The sequence below is a fragment of the Schistocerca serialis genome, chromosome 2, assembly GCF_023864345.2.
Source record: "Schistocerca serialis cubense isolate TAMUIC-IGC-003099 chromosome 2, iqSchSeri2.2, whole genome shotgun sequence".
Lineage (NCBI taxonomy): Eukaryota > Metazoa > Arthropoda > Insecta > Orthoptera > Acrididae > Schistocerca > Schistocerca serialis.
Window position 1 is genome coordinate 322905867 of NC_064639.1, and position 16453 is coordinate 322922319.

General features: G+C 44.1%; 1 protein-coding gene across 1 annotated transcript in view; it reads left to right on the plus strand.

Annotated features, from left to right (window-relative positions):
- Positions 1 to 7160: 7160 nt before the first annotated feature.
- Positions 7161 to 16453, plus strand: part of LOC126457130 (replication factor C subunit 4) — a 61003-nt gene continuing 51710 nt past the window's right edge. Inside the window, exons 1-2 of the mRNA XM_050093194.1 lie at positions 7161 to 7442; positions 13142 to 13318. Coding sequence (XP_049949151.1) covers positions 7324 to 7442; positions 13142 to 13318 — 296 coding nt within the window. The 5' untranslated portion in view covers positions 7161 to 7323. The remainder of the gene's footprint in view (positions 7443 to 13141; positions 13319 to 16453) is intronic.

The window sequence follows — 16453 nt, forward strand, 5'->3', positions numbered from 1 at the left end:
TTACAGAATTTGGCCATTAATTGAAAAACAAAATAATTGACTTCTGGTTACAAAAAAATTAACTTCCTTATTTAGGTATTTTGATTATTACTAAAAAAACATTTGCACATGTGTTTGTCTTTCCTGACCACTGCTGCACCACTAGGCCGTAAGCAAGGCATATCCTCGCATGACGACCACTGCAGGTAAACACACGAGACCACACATAGTGTGTTATTGATACGTCCATCCCTGATGAATTGAATACTTGATGACAGGCTGACCTATAGCGTAGCCCGAGGTCTAGGTTCATGATGTGCAAATAAAAATAGTGGAAAGTACTGATTTTACAGTTAAAAGTTGACATTGGGAACAGTATCAATGGAATATTTGAAAGTACAGACAAAAGTTTAACTGCGCATTGTACTGTAGGAAAAAAATATCTGTCCTGTGAATACATTTGTTAAACATATGGTAAAAGTTACATAGCAGACAATAGATTGCAGTTTTAATTGCTTATGTACGATATATGTCTGCAATCCCTGTCAAAATATTCGTTGGAGCCATATCCGTTTGTTTTCTGAAATTACGCTGCAGTTTCAGCTTTTATGATGAAAAGTGTGTTTAAATATGTCAAGAAAATTCCAGGCTACACTATAGGTCTATCTATTAGCACAACCGTTTTTGGCATTCATATTCCTTGTCTGCATCAATTCTCAACCAAATTGTGGCGATCAGCTGATTGCACTGCAGAAAGAGCGATCTCCGCAGTCGCCAAAGAGTACAAAATTTTTCTCAGAGCAAATTAGTTTCTTGGTTCACTTCTTCGACCATAAGTCTGTAATACATCCACATTGTGAGACACAAGGTTCTTAGAACGAATTACGGACGTAGTTCAACAAAGTGCTTTTTTTCCCTTTATTGTATTTCAATTCCCCATCGGGGCAGGCTGGCAGCAGCATATGCGCTGCTCTTCAGCTGAAAGACATAGAACAAACAATAGAAGACATTTAAAAATAACAAAGGAGAGAATATGGTGAACATAGATAAAAAAAGGGGGAACATCATGGAAGGCAATAGACAAAAAAACGGGGTGACCGTAAAATGGAGATAAAAATCTGTTAAAACTTTAAAAGTAGCACACACAAAAAGCCACACACTGCGACAATCAAAAGAACACAAGGCACAGTATGACTGGAGCATAAAAGGTATCGACGGATGGTGTAGCACATAACAAACACTGAAGGTGAACCTCAAGGCAGTACACCATTAAAATCACACCTCTTGACGCACAGGAGAAACAGCACTAAACACAACACTGATGTGGCACACTGACGATGATCAAAACAGAGGATCTTCCAGGCGCAAGGAGATGAGGGAGACCGGAAGAAGGGAGGGAGGGGAAGAGATGGGGGAGATGAGCGGGAGGCGTGTTGAAGAGGGCCAGGTAGGGAGGGATGTGGGAAGGAAAGAGGCAAGTATGGGGTGCAGGGTCTCAGGGAGGGGGGGAGGAAGGAGGAAAATCCGCTCTGGGAGAAGGAGGGTAGAGGAAAAAAGGGGGCCCTGGCGGGGGGGGGGGGGGAACAAGGTCAAGTTATAGTTTGAAGGAAGGGTAGATGTCATGGCGAAGTTCGTCATCCGAGAGGGGGAGGCGTTGGAAATTGCCATGATGAAGGAGATGGAGGGTGTGCAGGTGGAGAGAGGGAGGGATACAGCGATAGAGGCGCGGCAACGGGCGGGGGGTGGAGAGGAAGGAGGAAACCAGAGGGTGGGGGGGATCAAGCCAGCGGACAGTGTAAAGGATGCGGAGATGTTGGAGGAACAGGAGGAGGTGGGGGAAGGGGATCAGTTCATACAGGAGCTGTGTGGGGAAGGAAGGCGGATACAGAAGGCAAGGTGGAGCGCATGGCGTTCAAGGATTTGGAGGGCCTTGTAAAAGCGGGTGGGGGCGGAGATCCAGGCAACGCTGGCATAACAGAGGATAGGACGGATGAGGGATTTGTAGGTGTGGAGGATGGTAGAAGGATGCAATCCCCATGTCCAGCCAGACAGGAGTTTCAGAAAGCGGAAGCGGGAATGGGCTTTCTGCTGGACGGTCTGGAGATAAGGGGTCCAGGTGAGGTGTCGGTCGAGGGTGAGGCCAAGGTATTTCCGGGTGGGGGTGAGCTGGATGGGACGACCATAAAGGGTGAGGTAAAAATCATGGAGGCGAAAGGAGCGAGTGGTGCGGCCTATGATGATTGCCTGGGTTTTGGAGGGGTTGAGACGGAGGAACCACTGGTTACACCAAGTGGTGAACTGGTTAAGGTGGGTTTGGAGGGTACGTTGAGACCGTTGAAGGGTAGGATAGAGAGCCAGGAAGGCAGTTTCATCAGCATACTGGAGAAGGTGGACTGGTGGGGGTGGCTTGGGCATATCAGCTGTATACAAGAGATAAAGGAGAGGGGAGAGGACAGAACCCTGGGGGACGCCAGCCGTGGGATAAAAGATACGGGAGTTGGTGTTGTGGAGGGTGACATAGGAAGGACGGTGCGAGAGGAAGGAAGCGACCAGATGGACAAAATTGATAGGCAGGGCGTAGGTTTGGAGTTTAAAGAGGAGACCAGGATGCCATACACAGTCATAGGCATTTTGGAGGTCAAGGGAAACAAAAATGGCGGAGCGACGGGAGTTGAGCTGGAGGGACAGAAGGTGAACACGGTTGAGGAGTTGGTCTTCAGCAGAGAAGGATGGTCGGAAGCCACACTGGGTAAGGGGGAGGAGGTGGTGTTGAGCAAGGTGCTGATGGATACGGTGGGAGAGGATGGATTCAAGGACCTTACTGAAGACAGAGGTGAGGCAGATGGGACGATAGGAAGAGGTGGTAGAAGGGGTTTGTTGGGTTTGAGGAATAAGAGGACGTGGGAGGTCTTCCACAGGTCAGGGTGGAAGCCAGTAGAGAGGATGACATTATAGAGATGGGCGAGGACAGTCAGGAAGGAATAGGGGCTTTCTCGAAGGTGACAGTAGGTGACACAGTCGTGACCAGGGGCCGTGTTGCGTTTGGACCGGAGGATAAGTTTAATGTCTTGTGCTGTGATGGGAGTGTTTATGTTGGAGGGAGGCAACTGCCCCAAGTACTGGAGACTAGGAGCAAGTGGAGCGACCGAGGTATCGGCACGTTCCATGACGGTGGGGAAAAGAGAATAATCAAAGTGGGGATCATTGGGGATGGAGAAGACGTTGGAAAGGTGGGAAGCGAAGTGGTTGGCCTTACTGAGGTTGTCAGGAAGGGGGCCATCGTTATGGAGAAGGGGGTAGTGGGGAGCGGAAAGGGAACCAGTAAGGCGATGGAAGGCAGACCAGTACTTGGAGGAGTTGATAGGGAGAGTGGCGTTGAGTCGTGTGCAGGTCTGGCGCCAGTCTCGGCGTTTCGTTGCTGTAATAAGGTTCCGTACATGTCGCTGTATTTGGCGGTGGCGTTGAAGTGTATCCTGGTCACGAGTGCGCAGGAAGGAGCGATAGAGGTCGCGGGATTCACGGAGGAGGAGGACAGCCTGCGGAGGGAGAGTGGGACGGTATGGGTGGATGGTTTTAGTAGGAACATGGGCCTCCACGGCGTCAGTAATTACCTTCTGAAGGAAGGACGAGGCGTGGATGATGTCGTCAGGATGGCGATAGGTAAGAGGGTGGCTTTCGACCTGGGTGGAGATGGAGTCCCGATAGGCATCCCAGTTGGCACGGTGATAGTCATGGACGACCTTGGGAGGGGGTGCAGGGTGCGGAGCCAGAGGGGGGTGGTGAGCAGACGTTATGGTGAGAAGGACAGGGAGGTGATCGCTACCTGTGGGGTCAAGGACGGCGACAGTGATATGCCCAAGGAGGTTGGCAGAGGCAGTGACAACATTGGGGGTGGTGTCACTTACGGATCGGGTGTGCTGGGGAAGGGGAACAAGGTCACCTTGGATTGTGGAGAGGAACTGGTGCCACCGCCGAAGGGCAGCATTAGTGTGGCTATGGATGTTGAGGTCGGCGGCAATCACATAGATGGAGAAGGTGTGGTCAATGTGCGAGATGAAGTCATAAGGAAGAGGAGCAGTGGAGCGGACATAGATGGTGGCACAGGTAATGGTGAGGGAGGGGAAGAAGACGCTAAGGATAACGTGTTCAGTGGGGTCATTGAGGAGAGGTTGTGGCCGGATGGGGATGTGCTTAAGGTGGCCAATCGCGACTCCACCCTGCGCACGAAGACCAGGGGCGTCAGTGCGGTGGAGGATATAGGGAGAGGTCCGGATAGAATGGTGGGGCTGGAGAAAGGTTTCGTTCAAGAGGAAGGTGTCGACCTGGTGGTGGGAGAGGGTGTGCATGAGGAGGTATTTGTTGGAGCGGAAGGAGCGAATGTTCTGGAAGAGGATGCGATAGTCATGCCACGCCATGGCGGGAAGGAGAGGGGGAAGAGAGGGAAGGGAAGAGATTTAAACTAGGGTGTCGAGGCGGGTGAAGGTGAAGTGGGCTTGGTTGTGGGAGTAGGTGGCGAAGGTGTTCAGGTGGAAAACGGAGCGAGTGGCAAGGGAGATTTGTTGGAAGGTGTGGGGGCGCTGAAAAGGATGAATGTTTTGGAGTACAACAGTAAGGAACCGGTTGATGTCCTCGGCCGTGGGGGGTGGACGGAGGGAATTGTTGGGATGGACAGGGGGATCGATGGGACGAACTGCGACTATAAGCTCAGGGGTGGCTGGAGGGGGTTTAGCTTTACACTTGTGGGAGTATGTGGGATGGGGGCCATTGCAGGTATTACAGGAAGGAGGAGCAGCGAGGTTGGGGCAGTTCTTAAGAAAGTGGGAGGCCTTGCAATGGGGACAGGTGGGGGGGTTTTTGCAGTTGGGAGTCAGGTGGCCATTGTACATCAGGCACCGCTGGCAATGGTAGGATTGGGGAGGGGATTTGGAGGATTCGACAGGGTGGCGACGGTGGTATATCAGGGCACCCTGGGTGAGGAGATGGTCAATGGATGGGGCGGACTCAGAGAACACCCGCATGAGGTAGGTGGGACCAGAGGCATTGTGGATACGGCGGGCAGAGCGGTTTTCCAAGTCCGAGTGGGAGTTCAGTTCTGCCAACACTTCATCCTCTGTGATCACCGGGCTGAGCTCGGTGATCACAGTGGTGTAGGTGGGGGGGGGGGGGGGGCGACGGGGAGGCTGGGGCTGACGAGGAGTGGAAGCGGAAAGGAAGGGTGTCAGAGAGGCGTGGGGGCCAAACATAACTCGTGGGAGTTTTCGCAGGAGGTCTGTGTGAAAGGATGGGGACAGGGACTCGATAAGGACTGAGTCCCTGCAGGGAATGAGTTGGGAAATGGGAGCACCAGGTAAGTACTTCCGTATCTCCATGGTGAGGGTACGAGCGTCGAGGAACTTAGGATCGGGAGTTGACAGGACAAAGGTGTAGAGGGTGGGGGATGAGGTATGGGTGGCAGGAGGAGGGGTGGTGTCCATGGAGACGGCAGGGGGAGGGGGAGGTGGTGTTGACTTTTTGTGGGAAGTGGCGGGAGCAGAGTCGGTAATGACGCGCTTTCGGGGTTTTTTGGAGACTGGAGGCAGGGAGGAGGGGAGAGGGACGGGGAGGAGAGGGAGGTGGCGGGTGGCAGATCCCTGTGGCGTAGTGGTGGCGCCGGGAGAAGCAGCCGGTTCAGTGGCGGCGATAGTGGCTCGGCGCGACGTGATATGCGTGCGGGAGATGCAGATGACAAAGTGACGGAGTGGGTGAGAGAGGGGAAGCCGATCACCTGAGGGGCGGCAGCAGAGGCGGCAACAGAAGCGTACGTGAGGGCGGGGGTAGTAGTTGGAGCTGTTGAGGGTGTGGAGGCTGGAGGAAGGGTGTAGAGGTGTGGGTATACAGCAGGGGAGGAGATAGGGGGATGGGTAAGTGTGGGAAGGGGAGGGGAGGCGTAAGGAGGGAGGCCAGGGGCGGCACTCCAGGAAGTGACTGTGGGAGAGGGGGAGGGGAGGTGTAGATGACAGTGGAGGTGGGAGCACTCATTGCAAACGAACGGCGACGGACAGACGGACGGGCAGCAGGCGGCGGCGGCGGCGGCGGCGGCGGCGGCGGCGGCGGCGGCGGCGGCGACGACGTCGATGGACAGCGACCAAGCAGGCGGACGGACGAACAGCTACAGCAGCAAGCGGCGGGCGGCGGGCGGGCGGACAGACAGACACAATCTTCGAAGACGGAGATTCCACCCTGAGAGTAGCCCAGGCTTTGCAATCTGACGCTTTCGAAGGAGGGGATCCAACCCTCTACATGAACAAAGTGCATACGGCATCTAATATTTAACTGCGCTTTTTAGTTATTACTTGCGAGTTTTAGTTGCGACTTGTCCCAGAAATCGCAGTTATACTCGACAGCGCGTCTCAAAGAACAACAGTAGTACTAATTTAGGCCATGAGGTGGCACACGGCGTTGAATTTTAACTGCGCTTTTTAGTCGCCACTTGGACTTGCCACTGAAATCGCAGCTAGTCTCGGTAGCATGACTCAAGGTTCACAGGAAGAAGTACGAAATTTGGCCAACAGATGGCACACAGCGGGAATGTTAAATGTTACTTGCAACTCCTAGTTGTGACTGAAACCCCAGCCAGATTCTGTAAAGTGTTATTATAAGTTTGTTTAAGCAGCTGCCAGATAGCTTGACGCGCATGCGCAGAGCTGAAATCGCGTGTAAGTAACGCCTCTTCCCGCTTCTGGCTACTTGGAGTGTAGCTGATTGGTACATAAGCAGTGAGAGCAAGCAGCAGGAATATACCTGGAAAAATATTTTTGGTGCTGCCAAGCTGTCTGAATTAGAGTGACTCGTGTTTTGTTTGTGGCGCGTTTTTCAGTCGTTTCGAAGCTACTGCAGGTCCCGCGTTCGGCTATTTCACGTTTACACTTCATTGTTAATAGTAAGGTAAGCAAGTTGGATGTTTATCCACCACTTTGCGCGGAATCTAACTAGAAATGGGACGAGAAGCGTTGAAGCAGTACAAAGACCAAAGACGGATTTCTGTTACCGTAGCTTCGCGTGCGCATTAAAGCCTGTTTTTTTAGCGCTTTAAAGTAGCAATCTGGCAGCTGCTTAAACGAACCTATTGTGATACCTGTGACTTCTCAATCACTGTGATTTGTAACAGATACACGATTTCTTGCTCACCTCTATGCCGCAGCATCTGTATTGTTCATGTAACGCAAAGATGTCATTTAATTGTTTACAACTGCGAGTTGGCGGGAGTTTTCGGCTTTTGGTGTGTAGTAGATGCAGTGTTCGAATGTGGTTTAATTTATTGTTTTCGGATTTGGAAAGCCATTGTAATTAGCGTGAACACGAACTATGCAGTCGTTTTTAAAAACTGGGAAGTTGGGCCAGGCTGGATCTACGAGCAAGGATGCCAAACTGAGTTCTTCACATAGTGCGAAGAAGGCGGAACATACACCTTGGGTTGAGAAGTAGTAAGTTTCTGTGTGGATATTGTAACTCAGTGCATTTACTGTTTGTGAACTAAAGTAAACCATTCCGTCTATCAATTACGCCCATTAATTGAGATCCGCAGTTTGTTGTTTATTTTTTAATACGATAAAACAGTCAACCTCGTAGAGATGTTTATTTACTGATGATTGGGCCCGACCACTGTTCTAATGATCAGGCCATCTACTCCATGTGAGTCTGCTGAAGCTGCCGAGGAGCAGACGCCACTCTAGGAGGCATATGACCGCGGCATTAACATAACAACTGACTTCCCAATAGAAACTAAATAAAATGGTCAAATTTTCTTGAGTTCTATAAAGTGATGCTCGAAAATTGAAATACTGAATGAACCATAAGTGTTCACCCTTGATATCAATAAAATGATTAGAAGAGACGTGTTTCCTGGATCACAAGCCTTTTCGAATATAAATGCTCAAAGTGTGAAAGTTGACAAGTAAGGAACAGCAAATAATGTATAAACTTGTCAGGATCCAGACAGTATAGTTCTAATGCTCCTGAAAAATGTTTAGATGTTTTTCACATTATCATTATTGTACTGAGTATTTTGAAAGAACTTCAGAAAAGACAGCATGTCCCATTTTTAAAAAAGGAGAGTTATATAAGCATATACTTCATCTGGGAAAACAGAAAGTCCTGTACAGACAGAATATGTCTCTAATGTTAGTTTTATAAGAAATTTGAATTTATGTGCTTACACTTTTTGTTAAATTAATGTAAACAAATACTTATATGTTTGAATATTTCAGTGACTAAATATTGAGAGATTTGAAATGTTTAAATCCGTAGTTTCTACATAACGCGAACTACAGATAAATATTAGTCCTAGTGTGCGAAAGTAGCATTTTATGTAAATTTCATGTTTGCATGTTCCAAGAGGCAGTTTTATTGAGCTGTTGTCTTGCAAAATAGTTTTTCTCTGTTTATACTATCTGTTCAACATTTTATCAGGAAACCATTAAATATCACCCCGTTTTTTGGTTAACACCTTGTAAACACTGTTTCTGTATTCTTGTCTTAAATTTTGTATTATGGGTCATATCAAGTCAACCAGAGGTTGATCTGAACATATCTAATTTTGTTAAAAGTACGAATATAATGTGGATCAGGTCAATGAGGTAGCACATATTCCACAGTTGCTGTTAAAATGGGGGGGGGGGGGATTACTACATGCATTTCACCTCGGGGTCGACCATTTGATATCTCTGCCTAAAACATTTTTGTCATGATATTTGATTTGTTTATTGAGAAAGTTGATGTTAGACCACATAATGAATATTAATTGTAAAATGTTGTTATTGTGATATATGGGCTAGCTTGGGTGTCATAAATTTAAACATCAAATTTGACAAATGCTTGGTGTAAAATATATCAAAATTATGCCCAATCAATTTCTTTGCAACTAGTTCCATAAGAAAGAACAATTTTTTTTTCTCTAAAGTGCTTGTTAACATCTTTTTTTTCAGCAACTTCATCACAGTAAACGTGTATTTGATGTTTATGGATGGATGAGAACCAATTTATTTTTAAGACTATATAAAGTTTTGAACTGGAATTTGTTTAAATTCCAGTTTATATGACCCTAAAAAGAAATTCATTCTACATCACTACATCATGAAGCAATAAAGCCATCATTAGAACATGATCAGAGACAATTTGAAAATTGAAGAAACTGAAGCTCTCTCTCAGTTTGAAACTGTGTGCCAGACTGAGACACTCTCAATTTGAAACTGTGTGCCAGACTGAGACTCAGTCAGGACCTTTGCTTTTTGCGGACAAGTGCTGTGGCAACTGAGCTTCCCAAGCACGACTCGTGGCCTGTCCTCACGGCTGTATGTCTGCCAACACCTCATCTCCTACCTGCCAAACATCATGAAAGGTCTCTTGAGAAATTTGGAGGACTAGTGCTCCTAGAAAACAACATTATGGGGATATTGTTTAGCCACAGCCTGGTAGGTGTGAGTAATTATTGTTTTTTTTTTTAAATGCATAAAATTATTTATTTGTGATGCAATATGTTATGCAGTCCTCCACTGGGAAAATAGCCAGGCCACTTCACAGCCATTCGTGGTTTATTACAGAGTTACCAAAGATATCCAATATTTGCAGAATCAGTAATTTTGTTAGGCATGCCCTTGTTGCTGTGCATATTTATTTGACAAGATTGAGTGAGCACTTGAAGAATACAGTTCAGGAAATCAGCTACTTCTGTTATTTCATTGGGAGTTCTGCTACCGAGTACAAAAATTTCAGCAACTTCATCACCTTATGTAATCATGAAAATGATTTTGGAATTAAAGGTTGAATGGAACTTCTTGACAAACCGTGATAAGTCACTGTGTGATGGAATTGGTAGAACACCAAAATGACTTTGAGCTCATGCAGGTCTTCTGCTACCTGAGAAAAGCCTAATTTTGACCTGGTTTGACTTGTTCATGTTTTGTAATTAGAATTTGCATAGAATCAGCTTCTTCATCGAAAAGGCTAAAGTTGATACTGCAAGATTGATTCAAGAAGAAAGGTTTGAAAATGGCCATATCATTTCTAGAACAAGAGATGATTACCAGTTTGTATGAAATGATGAAAAATGCATTCATATTAACAAAGTTTCAAGTGATATATAGCAAACATTGACCAGTCCATCACAACCTGCTTTGGAGAAAAGATTTTGAATTTACAACCAGGACAATACATTTCCTGTATTTATGTCAGTAAGTGGTGAATTGGGAATTTTTACCATGTATCATTTGAATAAATTGATGTACTTATAGACTTCATGTATCCCGAGGATCGTGCACATTAATTCTGTTGGCCAAATAGGAAATGCTATTAGCCTGCTGGATTCCAGAGCAGTGTATTATCACCATCATTCCTGCTCCATCCAGAACATTGACAGGGCACCAATACAAGTTGTGTGAGCAATCTTTATCCAGTATTGTAAAAAAATTCAGGTCCAGTCAGAGCAGCTCAGGCTTGAGAACCTAGCAGGCACGCAGTTATTCTTGGGAATCTGATTGGAAACTGTGTAACAGGCTTGGGAATCTGGCAGTACAACCCAGTTCAGGTGTGGAAACCTTTACAAAGAGACACCTCATGGCTATTCTTGCAAGCCTATCAGGCATGGATCCTTAGCAAAGGGTTACGACAATTTGTTTAAAACCAGTAGTAGCAGAGCTACTACAATTTTTTTCTAAATTTATAGGTGCTAAGCTACCATGGACCAATGCAAGTTTCCTCTTTATATGGCCTTAAAAATAAACTGAGTCATGCATCCATTAACATAAAATTCGCATTTACTGCACCATAGTTGCTTGCCTTTGAAACTAAAAATTATTCCTTAAGCAATCATACCAACAAACATCTAGGGAATAAAAATCTGCTCTTTTTAATGGAACTAGTTAAAAACCATTTTGAGATGTTTGACCCTGAACATTGGTCAAAAATGATGATTAAATTTAAGAAGCCCAATCTAGGTCCAAATATCGCAATAACTAAACAAGCATGAGGGTTCATATTTATCATGTCGTGTATCACACCTTTTTCAGTGAAAAATAATTGTTACATAAAAATGTTTCATGCTGAACTTGGTACAAATGGTTGAAATTGGGGGGGGGGGGGAGAGGGGGGGGGGGGCGGCGCACCTGCGTAAGAATTTTTTTTCCTCTGTTTTCTTTTTTTTTCCACAATTTGAATAGCAGTTGTGGAAAATGTGCTGTCTCACTGGTTTTGTCCATGTTATATTGGAACTTTACACCAAAGGCTGAGTAAGACACCAGTTTGTAGCTGAATTGGAATTCATTAGATCCCTGTGTACACAACTACTGTTGAGAAATTCAACATTAAGAAGGGGACAGCAATAGGTCGCAATATCCTTCAGTTATTGGAGCATTCTAAATTTTGATTATTACATAGTCATCGGTACTAAAAAATACAAAGACAGTACAAAATATATCAAATAACACAGGTGCAGGAATCTATAAGTAAGCTCATAGCAACAATATACCAGTTGCCAACAGGTGACGTGACTCCCAATGTGTCGGAATAAAAACACCAATACATGAGGTAGGCATGCATGTGACTGACAGAGAACTGCAGCCTTTGTTTACATCAACGCAAATGCCATGAACATAAATCGTGAAGGGCCTTTGGCGCCCTCTGATGGAGTATACATAGAATTTTGTTTTACATACATTATTTTATAAAAAATATTTTGTCCCATGTGGACTCTATATTAGAGGCGTGAATATGATAGGGTATAACGTATATTTATTCAAAGATTTGACTGTATCATTAATTTTGCTCTGAATACATTTTATTCGCAGCTAAGACCACAAGGGCTGCTTAAGACTTTTATGATGCTGCTTCATGTACCTTAGTATTTTATATATGTCAGATTTTACTCACTATTTGTGTGCATACCTTCTGTTACATAGTAAGTTAAATATATTTTTTATGATGTGGTTGTAAATTGCGCACCCAGTATTTGTTTTGTTACACAATGATTCTTTTATTAGTACCACACTGTATTGCAAGACCAGAGAGGACACCCCAAGTCCCGTATGGCACAGCTTCATGTTATCTTACCTGACTGTATACATTCCTGAGTTTTAAATGGTGTGAAGCATCTTCACATATTTTAAAACTATTACTGTGTGAAATTTTGCAAATGGATTCTAATCCATTAGTTTTAAAATGAAATGCACCGCATATTTGTTGTAAACCAATTGAGAGCATGCTACATGTCCTCCTGTCCTTGCTCACATGTAAAATGGCTGTTTGTTTTTATGGATCATATATTTTCTGTGAATTTGTAAACCCTATACATACACTTCTGTTAAGATCCACTTACCTGCTATGGTTTTATTTTTTTAAAAAATCAATATATGCTCCAATAGAGGGCACCACAGGCTCTTGATGTATGTACATGTTGCTTGTGATGATGTAAGCAAAGGCAACAGTTCTATCAGTCCCATGCATGTCCACATCATGTATAAGTGTTTATTCTCTGACACACTGGGATCTACATCCCCTGTTGCAACTAGCATGTTACTACCATGTACTTACTTGTGGATTCCTGTACCTTTGATACTTGATATATTTTGTATCTTTTGTTGATTCCACCTATCCTAACATTTTTTAAAAATTTTCTTTAGCACTGATGATGACTGTGTAATATTTGAAGTCAAGATCTTCTCCAGTAAATGACTTATTTTGCAGCTGATTGCTGTCCTTTTCTTAATACTGAAACCAATTTGCACGTTTCTCACTGCAGTAGTCAACTTATAAAGAGTTGTCAAACACGTCAATTTATTCATGATGATATGCCCATCGGCTGATTGGCTTCCAAGCTGATGGCCCTGTTGCAGAAAGTATAGCACATATTAAGTTAAAACTTTACAGAACTTCCTTTGAGATGTGCCTGCAGCTACAGTAAAAGTTAAAAAAGTTGGAGATGATTAGTGGCGACCATTGCTAAAACTGGCTGAGTTGACATGGACTGACCCTTAGTGTAAATACACATGGTGCCTTTTTTTTGCCTCAGCATTCAAGAAGTGATCGGATGTCGTACCCACTTCCACATTTTTGAGTCATGTGAAAATGTATGAAACTATTGTAGACTTCCTGTTTATTTTAGTGAAAAGTGTAAAGATTCTTCTTTCTGCAGCAGGCCAAGAACAGTGGATGATGTTGTAGAGCAAGGGGAAGTAGTTGCTGTGCTTAGAAAATGCATCAGTGGCTCAGATCTACCACATTTGCTTTTTTATGGACCTCCAGGTACTGGTAAGACAAGCACAATTCTTGCAGCAGCCAAACAACTTTTTGGAGACATTTACAGGGAAAGGTACTTATTAAAAGTACTTTTATTTTAGTCATCTGTTAGCAGTAAGTGTACTTCATAAAAATTAAAAGTATGATTCCATTGAGGATGTAGATTTTTGTCAAAAATAAAGATTAGTTGCTCCCTCACCACTATTAATTTTCACCTCGGAAGCCAATTTCAAGTGGCAACAAAAAGCTGTCAAATGTGGCTGAAAATAGGGCACAAACTGTATATCTAATACATTTATGCCCACAGGCCTGATAAGAAAGGGGTACTAGGGGAGACAACTGGGGTTATAACCCTGTGAAGACTGCAGTACTGCTGCCTGTGGTGAGGGCATAATGCAAGGGACCAGTCTGATACACTGTTCAAATATCTTTTTAAGTGTGCCTGTATTAAAAAGGAGCCTACCATATTCTCTTTTAGAAAGTATTAAAAAACATTAATACTAGGTATTTGATTATGGATCTAGTGTTTCCTTTGTTGGCAAGTCATTCACCCTTCCACAGTACTGAGTTTCTATTGTACTGCGAAACAAAGAAAGATGAAAAAAAGTCACTCTTTTTTGCCAATGCATCTTCCCTATGCCTTATTTGAAATATTGTTGGCAGTGAGACATATCACTGGTATCTGGTAGCTGGAATTCATTGTCAGTCTTCCATCATGATCAACAATCGTTAAAGTTTAAGTTTCCATAGCAAAATTTTCATTCTGCAGTGGAGTGTGCACTGATTTGAAACTTCCTGATGAATTAAAACTGTGTGCCAGACTGGGACTTGAACTCAGGACCTTCACCGTTTGTGGGCAAGTGCTCTACCAACTGAGCTACCCAAATGTGACTCATGATGCTTCCTCACAGCTTTAGTTCCACCAGTACCTCATCTCCTACTGTCTAAACTTCACAGAAGCTCTCCTCCCCATGAAGAAGGGTCCAGCACATAGTTTCAGTATGCCCTTGAACCTAAGTTGTTTGCGATGTTACCCCACACACTCCTTGGATTATTGACAGAAGTGGGGAGGTTTTGGCTTGATACAGTAATGTGGGCACAAAAATTTTTATGGTGTTTGATAGAATTTCAAGAAGATGGTAGTGTTCATGGATTAGCCAATGAGCAGACTATCAGCTCTTGTACCATTAGTCACGGGGTGTTTGAGGCAATACATCATTATGGCTGGAGGAAGTATTAAAGGATTTCATGTTAAGGTATGTTACGAATTTAGACCTGCTCACACATTGCAAGAGTTGATTACTGCGCACTTTACATGAGTGCAAGGTGAGCAATAACTTTAGGCTGAGTATGTTTGGAGCATTGTGTTAAAAGAAAGAAGGGGAGTGGACGAATGTTCAGCTAAGGCAACATCATAATTACAAGCTTTATAATAAATATCAGAAAGGACTTGAACAAGACCACCAACAGAATATTAAAGCCAGGAACCACTACTTAGGGCTGAGATGTAACTGGTGACATAGTAGAAATGATTGAGGCACTCAGATTACTTCAAATAACTGACCCAAAATACTTGTAACTTCTACAGAAGGGTCTCAACAATATTCTGTGGCCACATCTTGGACACATCAAAGACCACAGCTCCAAATCAGTCAGTGCCACTCACACCAACACAGTCACACCCACTGTTGATGTGCTGGTCTGCTGGTTGCAGTTCAGTGTCTTTCTCGCCAAAGACTCCTCACAGGCTCATTGTTATCTGACCACATCAGGTGATGACAACAGTGCCCTCTATGTCGCACATTGACCATACATGGCAGTGCTGCTAGGATATTCAAATTTAATATAATGGTGCCATGCCAATCAAAGCACAGTTGCCCTCAACACGAGTTTATTATCATTGTGCAGAAGCCATCAAAGAATGCCATTTTATAGATCGGGGATAAAGTGTAACGTACTTACATAAGATATGTTGGGTTATTTTAAGTTTATTTAACAAGAAGAGAATGTTCCTCCAAGGACTATATATTCAGACTAGAACTGAGACTCTGTCTGCTGAATCCAGAAACAATGATCATGCATATTTTTAGGGTTGACCTGGCTTGGCTTGAGTCACTGCATTGTGTGATAAATACTAAAAAATTCATCACAAGCCACGGGAAAACTTTTTCATTACCAGTTTCAGCTTTTGTATTGAATCATCTTCAGATGTTTATTCTTTACACGTATTGACACTTCACTCCATGCAGTAATGTAAAAACTCAGGCATATGCATCATTGTAATGGCTTCCAGTTGAATTCTCTTGATGTTCATTAAATATAGCAAATACAACACTGATATTATGAAAATGATGGATTGCTACTCCTCTGTATGGTGAATCTATCATTATCATAATATTGTTGTACCATCCTAGATTTTCCATTGCTTGGAAAAGAATCTAAAAGTGATTCTGTTTAAGAATAGAAACTGATAATGAATCAAGATTTTCATCTGTATCTACGAGGGTGAGTCAAATGAAAACCTTAAATTTGTAATAACAAATCGAAATTTCACGCCGTTATCCTGAAAGTTGATGAGTGGGCTACAAACAGCCTGTAGGAGGCAGCATAGTGCAGATGCACACATACCGCGTCACAGTATCAGTATAAAGATGGCACCACTGAAATGAGAGAACGACGTGTTGATGCTTGTGAAGAACAGCATTCTGTTGTTCGGTTTTTGTGTAGTGAAGGTGTGAAACGTATTGAAACTCATCAACGAAAGAAGGTTCAGTACAGTGATGCATTTTTGTCATGGGAGCAAGTCTACGAATGGAGTAGGAAGTTCGCAAATGGTGTGACATCAGTGGAAGATGCTCCTCGTCCAGGTCAGACACAACTAGTTGTGACTCCACAGAACATTGCTGCAGTTGAAGCCATAGTGAAGGAAAACCGCCAAGTGACATTGAATGACATTGCAGCATGCTTACAAATTAGTCATGCGTCAGCACACCGCATTGTGCATGATGTGCTCCAGTTTCACAAATTGTCTGCAAGATGGGTGCCGCGGCAGTCGATTCCTGAAATGAGAGAACGACGTGCTTTGAACGAGAAGGTGATGGCTTCCTTGCAAGAATCGTTACTGCGGACGAAACCTGGGTTCACCTCCACCAACAGGAAAAGAAGAGAGCGAGCAAGGAATGGCGCCGTTTCTCATCACCAAAACCAA